Source organism: Nerophis lumbriciformis, linkage group LG02 (genome assembly GCF_033978685.3).
Source record: "Nerophis lumbriciformis linkage group LG02, RoL_Nlum_v2.1, whole genome shotgun sequence".
Lineage (NCBI taxonomy): Eukaryota > Metazoa > Chordata > Actinopteri > Syngnathiformes > Syngnathidae > Nerophis > Nerophis lumbriciformis.
The window spans coordinates 12,025,516-12,037,720 of record NC_084549.2 but is presented as its reverse complement, the minus strand read 5'-3'; the positions used below and the strand labels follow the sequence as shown (position 1 = coordinate 12,037,720).

At 41.4% G+C, this 12,205-nt stretch overlaps 1 protein-coding gene across 1 annotated transcript in view; it reads right to left on the bottom strand.

The window, feature by feature from the left end:
* Positions 1-12,205, bottom strand: part of hif1an (hypoxia inducible factor 1 subunit alpha inhibitor) — a 41,201-nt gene that overhangs the window by 4,129 nt on the left and 24,867 nt on the right. Inside the window, exons 5-7 of the mRNA XM_061936151.1 lie at positions 8,990-9,096; positions 8,816-8,879; positions 7,080-7,190 (exon numbers count right to left, since the gene is read on the bottom strand). Coding sequence (XP_061792135.1) covers positions 7,080-7,190; positions 8,816-8,879; positions 8,990-9,096 — 282 coding nt within the window. The remainder of the gene's footprint in view (positions 1-7,079; positions 7,191-8,815; positions 8,880-8,989; positions 9,097-12,205) is intronic.

Below are 12,205 nucleotides of genomic sequence, written 5' to 3'. Positions count from 1 at the left end.
CTCCAGACATACTTGCCAACCTTGAGAGGGTTGGCAAGTATGACTCCAGAGAAGGCGTCTCCACTGCTCTAGGGTCCAGTGGCGACGTGCTTTACACCACCGCATCACACGCTTTGCATTGGACTTGGTGATGTATGGCTTAGATCAGGGGTGTCAAACTCAAATACAGTGTGGGCCAAAATTTAAAACTGAACAAAGCCGCGGGCCAAGGTTGAACAAATTAAACTTTAACGTACACTACGAGCTATCGTCACGTCCGCTTTTCATCCATTCTAAAATCGTTCAGACCCAGTCACAAGATATGTGCGGCTTCTGTACGCACACACGAGCGAATGCAACGCATACTTCATTAACAGCGATACAGGTTACACTGAGGGTGCGAGTATAAAAAACTTTAACACTGTTAGAAATACACGCCACACTGTGAATCCACACCAAACAAGAATGACAAACACATTTCGGGAGAACATCCGCACCGTAACACAACAGAACAAATACCCAGAATCCTTTGCAGCACTAACTCTTCCGGGACGCTACAAAATACACCCCCGCTACCACCAAACCTCCCCCCACACACACACACACACACACACACACCTTGTAGCGTCTCGGAAGAGTTAGTGCTGCAAAGGGTTCTGGTTTGGTGTGGATTCACAGTGTGGCGTATATTTCTGACAGTGTTAAAGTTTTTTATTCATATAAATGATAAATGGGTTGTACTTGTATAGCGCTTTTCTACCTTCAAGGTACTCAAAGCGCTTTGACACTACTTCCACATTTACCCATTCACACACACATTCACACACTGATGGAGGGAGCTGCCATGCAAGGCGCTAACCAGCACCCATCAGGAGCAAGGGTGAAGTGTCTTGCTCAGGACACAACGGACATGACGAGGTTGGTACTAGGTGGGGATTGAACCAGGGACCCTCGGGTCGCGCACGGCCACTCTTCCACTTCGCCACGCCGTCCCTCAGTGCAACCTGTATCGCTGTTGATGAAGTATGCGTTGCATTCTAATGTGTGTGCGTGCAGAAGCCGCACATGTTATGTGACTGGGCCAACACTCGTTTGGCTGGCTGGCGTTTGGAAGACTCCCGGGAGGATCGGCGGGCCAGCTTTAGTGTTAATTTGATATCGCCTCAAGGGCCAAGTGAAATTTGGCCCGCGGGCCAGAGTTTGACACCCATGGCTTAGATACAGCTGGAAACCCATTCCATGAAGCTCTCTGCGTACTGTACGTGGGCTAATTGGAAGGTCACATGAAGTTTGGAGCTCTGTAGCAACTGACTGCGCATAAAGTCTTTGCACTATGCGCTTCAGCATCCGCTGACCCCTCTCTGTCAGTTTACGTGGCCTACTACTGGGTGGCTGAATTGCTGTTATTCCCAAACTCTTCCCTTTTCTTATAATAAAGCCGACAGTTGACTTTGGAATATTTAGGAGCGAGGAAATTTCAGGACTGGATTTGTTGCACAGGTGGCATCCTATGACAGTTCCACGCTGGAAATCACTGAGAGCGGCCCATTCTTTCACAAATGTTTGTAGGAACAGTCTCCATGCCTAAGGGCTTGATTTTATACACCTGTGGCCGGGCCAAGTGATTAGGACACCTGATTCTGATCACTTGGATGGGTGGCCAAATACTTTTGGCAATATAGTGTTTATATCTGCCACGTAATCAACGTTTTTGTTCTCCTTCTCTGCTAGCCCAGTATGGCTACGGCGCGACACTTCCTGCTTCCTGCTAAATTGAAACTTGTGAATGGATACTGTCGGAGGCAGATATTTACATATATCCGAATTTAAGTGTTACTTCTTTTTATTTCATAATCATATTACAAAACAGCTAGTGTTTTTCTTCCAAATGTGGTCTTTTGGTTGTCTGCAAAACTGTGTGCTTAACCTTGAAGTGAGGAATGTTAGAGAGAGAGATAATAAGCATTTGTTTTGGTTAGAGAGACATGACTGCCAGGGGGGGAGGAAGAGAGACTTAAGAGGAGAGGGGGTTTGGTCAAGTGGGGCAGACCATCTTAGCGAAGCGATTGAATGTTCTATGCTGGACTGGTCTCAATGTATATATGCAAAGCTTTGCAAATATATTACAAAATACCTATTCTGTCTCTGGTGGTTTTTCAACTCAGCTTTAAGTGTCGTAAAGAGCTTGGGAGCGACTTGTGACTTGAATTCCCTGGGAGGAACAACTGGTCCAAAACGCAACAATTCTCACTTTGGAGTGACAAGTGAGTATCCAATCACAGTCTCGTTAACATCAGGCTACCTAGATAGGCTACTGTCAACAACTTGTGATCTGATTGGCTATGGCAACTGTCCATCAACTCTGTGTTCATCCGCTAACGGTCCCGATGAGTATCCAATCACAGAACGCGTAAATGTCACGTTCAACGTGAGGCCATCTAGAAGGCCTTACTGACAACAACTCGTGATCTGATTGGCTATCGCAATTGTCTTTCAAGTGTAGGGATGATGCTCGAAACCGATTTTCCCGGTAGTTCGATAAGAAAAGAACCGAGTCCTCGGACTGGAATCCCTTTTTGAGAACCGGTACCCGTTATCGAGACCACTATAGTAAAGAAAAAGAGTTGGTTCTTTATTAGAATCCCTGGGAACGAATCCCGTCCCGTCAAGAAATGCCCCGTGAGACATCACAAGAAATGACGTCATGTAGCTCAGTCATTTGTCACGGTGAGGTGCTGCGGTTCGTTCCCGGGACGCAAAACTGACGGCTCCGGGTGAAAGCGTGCAGGTAGGAGATGATTTATTTCTCATAAATCATACACATTACAACAGACAGGAACGAAACAAAAGGAAAGCGTGCCGTTCGCACAAGAAGCTAAAGCAAAAACTTACTTAGCACAGGAATACTAGAAGCTAAGGTAGCTTAGCACATGATTCATGAGCTCGAAAACCAGAATGCCAACGTAACTGTTGCAAATGCAAACAATGAAGCCACGACGAGTGACCGGAAAAGGCAGTCTTAAATAGAGTCTCTGATGAGCAACAGGTGTGCGTGCAAGGCAGGTGAAAATAATAAGTAACCATGGTGACTAAAGCAAACCCCCGAAGTGCACAAAACAACTAAGGAAGTCCAAAACTAACAGAACATAACTAAACAAAACATGATCCGACCACATCATAATACATCACAGTAGGGATGTCCCGATCCGATATTTGCCAAAAATTGCGTATCGGCAAGGCATGGGAAAATGCTGATCCAGATCCAGTTTAAAAAAAAACTCCGGTCCGTGTTTTCCAATGCACCGATTTAAATAATACATTCCACTTTTCTGCTGCTCCGTAATTTCCGTTCCGCATTTTCCAGCACACCTTCAACACATCCACATGTCTGTGAATTCTCACGCAGTTGCTTTTAGCTGCTGGCATTACACGACAGGCTCTTCTCACTCTTTCCTGTGTCTCCCTCTCACAGACAGCAAGCGCACCTTCTTACACACGTCACATACTGTCACGACATACGTCACATACGTATACGTCCTCCCCGAGCAGAGAGGTAGCAGCATGGCTAACGTTAGCTGTGATGCTAGCGCAGCCGTGCGAGCAACGTTCCCTCTAAGGTGCTCGCGCACTGTTTAAGCGTCCTCTGCGCATAGCAAATCTATGCCACGCACAAAATCAAATAAAAAAATAAGCGCATAACAATTTTCGACACACGGACACGACAGAGAAAACAGTTTTCGTCATCATTGTTCAAATATTGTGACGTCTGTCGAGACGCTTATCTCCATTCGGTGCCACACGTCCACACCATCAAAATGTCGAGGCAAACATTTCCACATCAACACCGTATGAAAAAATTAGTTATTTTTTTAGTTGTGATTTCCTTCTCTGCATGAAAGTTTAAAAGTAGCATATATTAATGCAGTATGAAGAAGAATGTTTTAATGTAGACATGCAAGCCTTGAAAGAAAATTTGGAAAATCAAGACTACATTTCCTGCAAATGGGTGCATTTCTACCCTATATTTTAACTTTAGATTTATTCTCATATCAAACTCTTTTGGCTGTCTTTTTGACACTTACATCAGGCGCCCCCCTCCACACCCTGGATTATAAATAATGTAAATAATTCAATGTGATTATCTTGTGTGATGACTGTATTATGATGATAGTATATATCTGATAGTATATATCTGTATCATGAATCAATTTAAGTGGATCCCGACTTAAACAAGTTGAAAAACTTATTGGGGTGTTACCATTTAGTGGTCAATTGTACGGAATGTGTACTTCACTGTGCAACCTACTAATAAAAGTCTCAATCAATCAATCAAAACACATAGAATCATCATACTGCTGTGATTATATGCATCAAGTGTTCATTCAAGGCTAAGGCAAAATATCGAGATATATATCGTGTATCGCAATATGGCCTTAAAATATCGCAATATTAAAAAAAGGCCATATCGCCCAGCCCTAGTTCAATGATGCCATTTCTGTTTGTCATGTATAATTTTGTCTATTTTGTGTTTATCCTTGAATAAACAGGTCAGTTTCTTGTTACCAACCATTGTGTATTATTCAAACTCCCCTAATTCAGCTGGCTAGTTGTTATCAAGAGTACTAAAACCCTTTTCAACATGATTCTGACAACTAAGTAGGCTAAATAACTTTAAACTTTAATACATGCTCGGATAGGCCAGTATCGTATCGGTCGGTATCGGATCGGAAATGCAAAAACAATATCGGTATCGGATCGGAAGTGCAAAAACCTGGATCGGGACATCCCTACATCACAGTTTCATATCATTTCACTTTACAGGAGTAGGAAGAAGTAAAGCTTATTTAATCCTACCCCTTTCCCACTTCATAGCGTTTACAAATATATACATCATTTACTGACCTTTTTATAATAAAATATCTGTGAATTAGTATATACAACAGTTTTGTAATATGTAATTAATTAACTCAGTCATTATTAACATACTGAGATGAATAATATCTTATTTTCAATAAGGTTGAAAGTATTTCTCATAATTCTTCTTTGTACTTTGTAAGCACTATTCATTTGAACAACCTCTTAAACTGGATCATATCAGTACAATGTTGAACTTCTTTACTCAATCTATTCCATCATTTAATTCCACATCATTTTAGCGGTTTGTAATTTTACCAAATCATCGAACTTTAAAGGGGAACATTATCACAATTTCAGAAGGGTTAAAACCATTAAAAATCAGTTCCCAGTGGCTTATTTTATTTTTCGAAGTTTTTTTCAAAATGTTACCCATCACGCAATATCCCTAAAAAAAAGCTTCAAAGTGCCTGATTTTAACCATCGTTATATACACCCGTCCATTTTCCTGTGACGTCACATAGTGATGCCAACTCAAACAAACATGGTGCATAGAACAGCAAGCTATAGCGACATTAGCTCGGATTCAGACTCGGATTTCAGCGGCTTAAGCGATTCAACAGATTACGCATGTATTGAAACGGATGGTTGTAGTGTGGAGGCAGGTAGCGAAAACGAAATTGAAGAAGAAACTGAAGCTATTGAGCCATATCGGTTTGAACCGTATGCAAGCGAAACCGACGAAAACGACACGACAGCCAGCGACACGGGAGAAAGCGAGGACGAATTCGGCGATCGCCTTCTAACCAACGATTGGTATGTGTTTGTTTGGCATTAAAGGAAACTAACAACTATGAACTAGGTTTACAGCATATGAAATACATTTGGCAACAACATGCACTTTGAGAGTGCAGACAGCCCAATTTTCATCAATTAATATATTCTGTAGACATACCCTCATCCGCTGATCTGTCCAGTTTTGGAGTTGATGTCAGCAGGCCAGGGAAGCTAGGGTCGATATTCTTCTCTTGATCATCTTCGGTGGCATAATGGACGGTGTGAGCCAAGACATCCAGGGGGTTTAGCTCGCTCGTCTGCGGGAACAAACTGCCGCCATTGCTTGCCGTGCTACCGAGGTCCTTTGTCCCTGAATTGCTCACACACTCCGGCAGATTCAATGGGGGTCTGGCGGCAGATTTCTTTGACTTTATCGTTGGAAATGCATCTGCTTTGAGTGTCGCAGGATATCCACACATTCTTGCCATCTCTGTCGTAGCATAGCTTTCGTCGGTAAAGTGTGCGGAACAAACCTCCAATTTCTTGCCACTTTCGCATCTTTGGGCCACTGGTGCAACTTGAATCCGTCCCTGTTCGTGTTGTTACACCCTCCGACAACACACCGACGAGGCATGATGTCTCCAAGGTACGGAAAACAGTCGAAAAAACGGAAAATAACAGAGCTGATTTGACTCGGTGTTTGAGAAAATGGCGGATTGCTTCCCGATGTGACGTCACGTTGCGAGAGCGAATATTAGAAAGACGTTTAATTCGCCAAAATTCACCCATTTAGAGTTCGGAAATCGGTTAAAAAAATACATGGTCTTTTTTCTGCAACATCAAGGTATATATTCACGCTTACATAGGTCTGGTGATAATGTTCCCCTTTAATATTTTTGACTCAATAAATAAAGTGTTTGTATGTTCTCTATATCCAACATTATGTATCAGTCTAATTGATCTTTTTTGTAACACAGTTAACAAATGTAGCGCACATTTGTAGTTATTTCCCCAAATTTCTGCACAATAACTCAGATATGGTAATACTATAGTAGCGAGCAGTAGAGAATGTGAAGTGATTTGTTAAACCAAATATTGTGGGTTTTTTCCATATACAACAACCTATCTGGAATCGATAAGAGAATCGATAAGGAATCGGTTCGATAAGAGGATTCGATAATATGCTCGAACTCGATAATTTCTTATCAAACATCATCCCTAATCAACTGTATGACCCCGTTCCCTTACAGTGCACGGACGCCCGCATTGTTGATTCTGAAGGCCAAGGGCAGATTTGGTACAGCATGGCAACATAAACTAGCCAAATTCTGATTGGATACAAAGTAAAACTAAAAACAACAGCACTGAAAGGAGCATAATATGACATGGAGAGAATATGAATAATTTTAGATATTTAGGGAAAGTAAATAAATGTTAACTTTAATTAGGTGAAAGTGAAACGTGCTTACTTCTCGGGCGTCACCGAGCGCTTCTCCCAGCATCTTCTCGATGTTCCTCATAATGGCCACCTTCTGATGAGCTCGCAGTGGGTATTCTATCCTCTTGGGTGTGGGCGCGCCCTGGGCACAGTAAGTCGAGCATGTCAAAACTATTCAGCTGATTACAGGAGCACCGACAAAGCAGTATATCAGCTTTGGCTGTAGGTGATTTTTTTTAATAACTCCACAAGATGGCAGTAGTCGCATTGCAAGTGTCATGAGTAGTGGGCGACACAGCCTGCACTTTAAAATGTGGGCAGTTGGTGTGAAAGGCATGCGTGCTGCACTATTGTTGTTTGCAATGAACTAATAAGAGGTAGAAAGGCTGACTGGGCAGTTTGCTCCTCTGTGCTATAACAACATTGGTTCTGTTGTACCATATACTTGACAATAAAGGACCATGTGGTCAAAGAGAGCTGTCTTCCTTTACACTTTAATATCATTGTGTCAATGGTGAAATAATAGTATAGTGTTGTACAACAAAATCCATGTTCAGCATGCTAACTTTTATTAGCTAATTTCGCAGACATAAATTAATAGACAAACATTTTTGACTAGGGGGGGGTCGTACTGGGCCTAAAAAAATGTGTGGACTGCATGCAAAGTATATACAGTACAGGCCAAAAGTTTGGACACACCTTCTCATTTGATGCGTTTTCTTTATTTTCATGACTATTTACATTGTCATCAGCAATGACTATTGCCATGTCATCAGTAGATGACATGGCACCCCAAACCATCACTGATGGTGGAAACTTTACACTAGACTTCAGGCAACGTGGATCCTGTGCCTCTCCTGTCTTCCTCCAGACTCTGGGACCTCGATTTCCAAAGGAAATGCAGAATTTGCATGGTTGGGTGATGGTTTGGGGTGCCATGTCATCTGCTGGTGTCGGTCCACTCTGTTTCCTGAGATCCAGGGTCAACGCAGCCGTCTACCAGCAAGTTTTAGAGCACTTCATGCTTCCTGCTGCTGACCTGCTCTATGGAGATGGAGATTTCAAGTTCCAACAGGACTTGGCGCCTGCACACAGCGCAAAATCTACCCGTGCCTGGTTTACGGACCATGGTATTTCTGTTCTAAATTGGCCCGCCAACTCCCCTGACCTTAGCCCCATAGAAAATCTGTGGGGTATTGTGAAAAGGAAGATGCAGAATGCCAGACCCAAAAACGCAGAAGAGTTGAAGGCCACTATCAGAGCAACCTTGGCTCTCATAACACCTGAGCAGTGCCAGAAACTCATCGACTCCATGCCACGCCGCATTAACGCAGTAATTGAGGCAAAAGGAGCTCCAACCAAGTATTGAGTATTGTACATGCTCATATTTTTCATTTTCATACTTTTCAGTTGGCCAACATTTCTAAAAATCCCTTTTTTGTATTAGCCTTAAGTAATATTCTAATTTTGTGACACACGGAATTTTAGATTTTCATTTGTTGCCACTTCAAATCATCAAAATTAAATGAAATAAACATTTGAATGCATCAGTCTGTGTGCAATGAATAAATATAATGTACAAGTTACACCTTTTGAATGCAATTACTGAAATAAATCAAGTTTTTCAAAATATTCTAATTTACTGGCTTTTACCTGTATATATATATATAGAGAGAGAGAGAGAGAGAGAGAGAGATGAGATATATAACAGCCTTCATCCGTTGACTATGAGAAGCAAAAAGTAAAAACAAAACATTAAATACTTACCTTGTACCAGAAGTTGACTGTTATCGTCACACCACCGCTCAACAGTGATTCTATGTGATGCCACCTAAGGGAAAAAAATAAAACTATTAATAGTGAAACTCGAAAAGTATATATGTAAAAATAAATACAATATATAATACAATAGGAATTCTGCATTCAGGAGGCACTTCTTACCAATACATAGGGATGTAGAGCACGTCTCCTGGGCCAACCACTGCCTCATAGCCAACAACATTTTTAAAATTGGGAAACCTCTCAAAGTCTGGGTTATCGAAGTTAACCTAGAAATGATCAACAACGTTATACAGTTTGATATGTCCGCATGAGTACTAGTCGAATGCCCTTAGAGCAAACCAGCACAAAAATAGCCTCGTTTACAAAGACATGCTTTGTAATTGATAGACTGCTGGGACTGATATGTACTGAATATTTCTAAATAAATGGGTGCATTTTGTTAGTTTCTCTGGTAGAATTCAGGTTATTACTGCCGTGCTTTTAATCTGAAGCCTACTTTGCATTCATCAGGAAGTCACTGTTTGCATGTTTTGATGCTGTGCAACGAGAAAGTAATGGTGGTTTCACGCTGCTTTAGGATAATGAGGGAAGTAACAACATACAGTCACGATCAAAAGTTGACATACACTTGTAAAGAACATAATGTCATGGCGGTCTTGAGTTTCCAATAATTACTACAACTCTTATTTTTTGTGATAGTGATTGGAGCACATACTTGTTGGTCACAAAAAACATTCATGAAGTTTGGTTCTTTTATGAATTTATTATGGGTCTACTGAAAATGTGACCAAATCTGCTGGGTCAAAAGTATACATACAGCAATGTTCATATTTGGCAAGTTTCACTGCAATAAGGCGCTTTTGGTAGCCATCCACAAGCTTCTAGCAAGCTTCTGGTTGAATTTTTGACCACTCCTCTTGACAAAATTGGTGCAGTTCAGCTAAATTTGTTGGTTTTCTGACATGGACTTGTTTCTTCAGCATTGTCCACACTTTTAAGTCAGGACTTTGGGAAGGCCAGTCTAAAACCTTAATTCTAGCCTGATTTAACCATTCCTTTACCACTTTTGACGTGTGTTTGGGGTCATTGTCCTGTTGGAACACCCAACTGCGCCCAAGACCGGGCTGATGATTTTAGGTTGTCCTAAAGAATTTGGAGGTAAACCTCCTTTTTCACTGTCCCATTTACTCTCTGTAAAGCACCAGTTACATTGGCAGCAAAACAGGCCCAGAGCATAATACTACCACCACCATGCTTGACGATAGGGAGCATATTACTACCACCACCATGCTTGACGATAGGGAGCATATTACTACCACCACCATGCTTGACGGTAGGACTGGTGTTCCTGGGATTAAAGGCCTCACCTTTTCTCCTCCAAACATATTGCTGGGTATTGTGGCTAAACAGCTCAATTTTAGTTTCATCTGACCACAGAACTTTCCTGCAGAAGGTCTTATCTTTGTCCATGTGATGTCAGATTAAACAAAAATGTAGCTGTTTGGCCACAATACGTATGTCCACATAAAAAGACAGATTTTTAATCAAAATAACCCTTTTCAAATTTTATGTTGAGAAAAGCGGTCAACTTAACTGCGGATATTTTAGTAATGATAAGAAGACGGTGTACCTGGGCTTGATGATTTAGTCGACATTGACGGGAATGGCCGACTTAAGTACCGTATTTTTCTAACCATAAGGCGCACTTAAAAGCCTTTCATTTTTTTCAAAACCTCGACAGTGCGCCTTATAACCCGGTGCGCCTAATGTACGGCATAATTCTGGTTGTGCTCATCGACCTCGAAGCAATTTTATTTGGTACGTGGTGTAATGATAAGTGTGACCAGTAGATGGGAGTCACACATAAGAGATACAACACCAAAAATGTTAATGTTCCATTGAGAATATAGAACATTACACATGGCGCTCAAAAATCTGTCAAAATATGTTTAGTACAACTTCAGTAAGCTATGAAGCCGCTCCGCTTGATGGATTGTCGCCGCATTACATTTTTTGTATTATTATGGTGTGTGTATAAGGACCGCAAAATGGCACCTATTAGGAGACATATTACCTGCTGTTTTGATTCGAAATATTATGCAAAAGCAACTTTTCTTACCATCTGCTACCTGCTGATGTGTATTTGGGATCTGCATAAGTCCTGAAAATGTGCGCGCATCCGCCATTGTAGTCTGTGTCTTCCCACTCCCTTTCAGGCAAAACTGGACAATCATGCATTACATACTATAAATTACCTTTTGCACTATATTAATTTATATTATTATGTGTTGTCAGCTTTGTACTTTTTTATGTCATTGGCTGAAATAAATAAATAAATGAAAAAAAAAAAAATCATAATATGACCCCTTTAATGCACCTTTTGTATTAAAATAGACCTGAATAGACCCGCTCATCGGCAGTGCGCCTTTTAATCCGGTGCGCCCTATGGTCCGAAAAACAAGGTAGCTTCCCCTGCACTAAATTACAAACCCTGTTTCCATATGAGTTGGGAAATTGTGTTAGTTGTAAATATAAACGGAATACAATGATTTGCAAATCATTTTCAACCCATATTCAATTGAATATGCTACAAAGACAACATATTTGATGTTCAAACTGATAAATAATTTTTTTGTGCAAATAATCATTAACTTTAGAAATTGATGCCAGCAACACGTGACAAAGAAGTTGGGAAAGGTGGCAATAAATACTGATAAAGTTGAGGAATGCTCATCAAACACTTATTTGGAACATCCCACAGGTGAACAGGCAAATTGGGAACAGGTGCGTGCCATGATTGGGTATAAAAGTAGATTCCATGAAATGCTAAGTCATTCACAAACAGGGATGGGGCGAGGGTCATCACTTTGTCAACAAATAAGTGAGCAAATTGTTGAACAGTTTAAGAAAAACCTTTCTCAACCAGCTATTGCAAGGAATTTAGGGATTTCACCATCTACGGTCCGTAATATCATCAAAGGGTTCCGAGAATCTGGAGAAATCACTGCACGTAAGCAGCTAAGCCCGTGACCTTCAATCCCTCAGGCTGTACTGCATCAACAAGCGACATCAGTGTGTACAGGATATTACCACACGGGCTCAGGAACACTTCAGAAACCCACTGTCAGTAACTACAGTTGGTCGCTACATCTGTAAGTGCAAGTTAAAACTCTCCTATGCAAGGCAAAAACCGTTTATCAACAACACCCAGAAACGCCGTCGGCTTCGCTGGGCCTGAGCTCATCTAAGATGGACTGATACAAAGTGGAAAAGTGTTCTGTGGTCTGACGAGTCCACATTTCAAATTGTTTTTGGAAACTGTGGACGTCGTGTCCTCCGGACCAAAGAGGAAAAGAACCATCCGGATTGTTATAG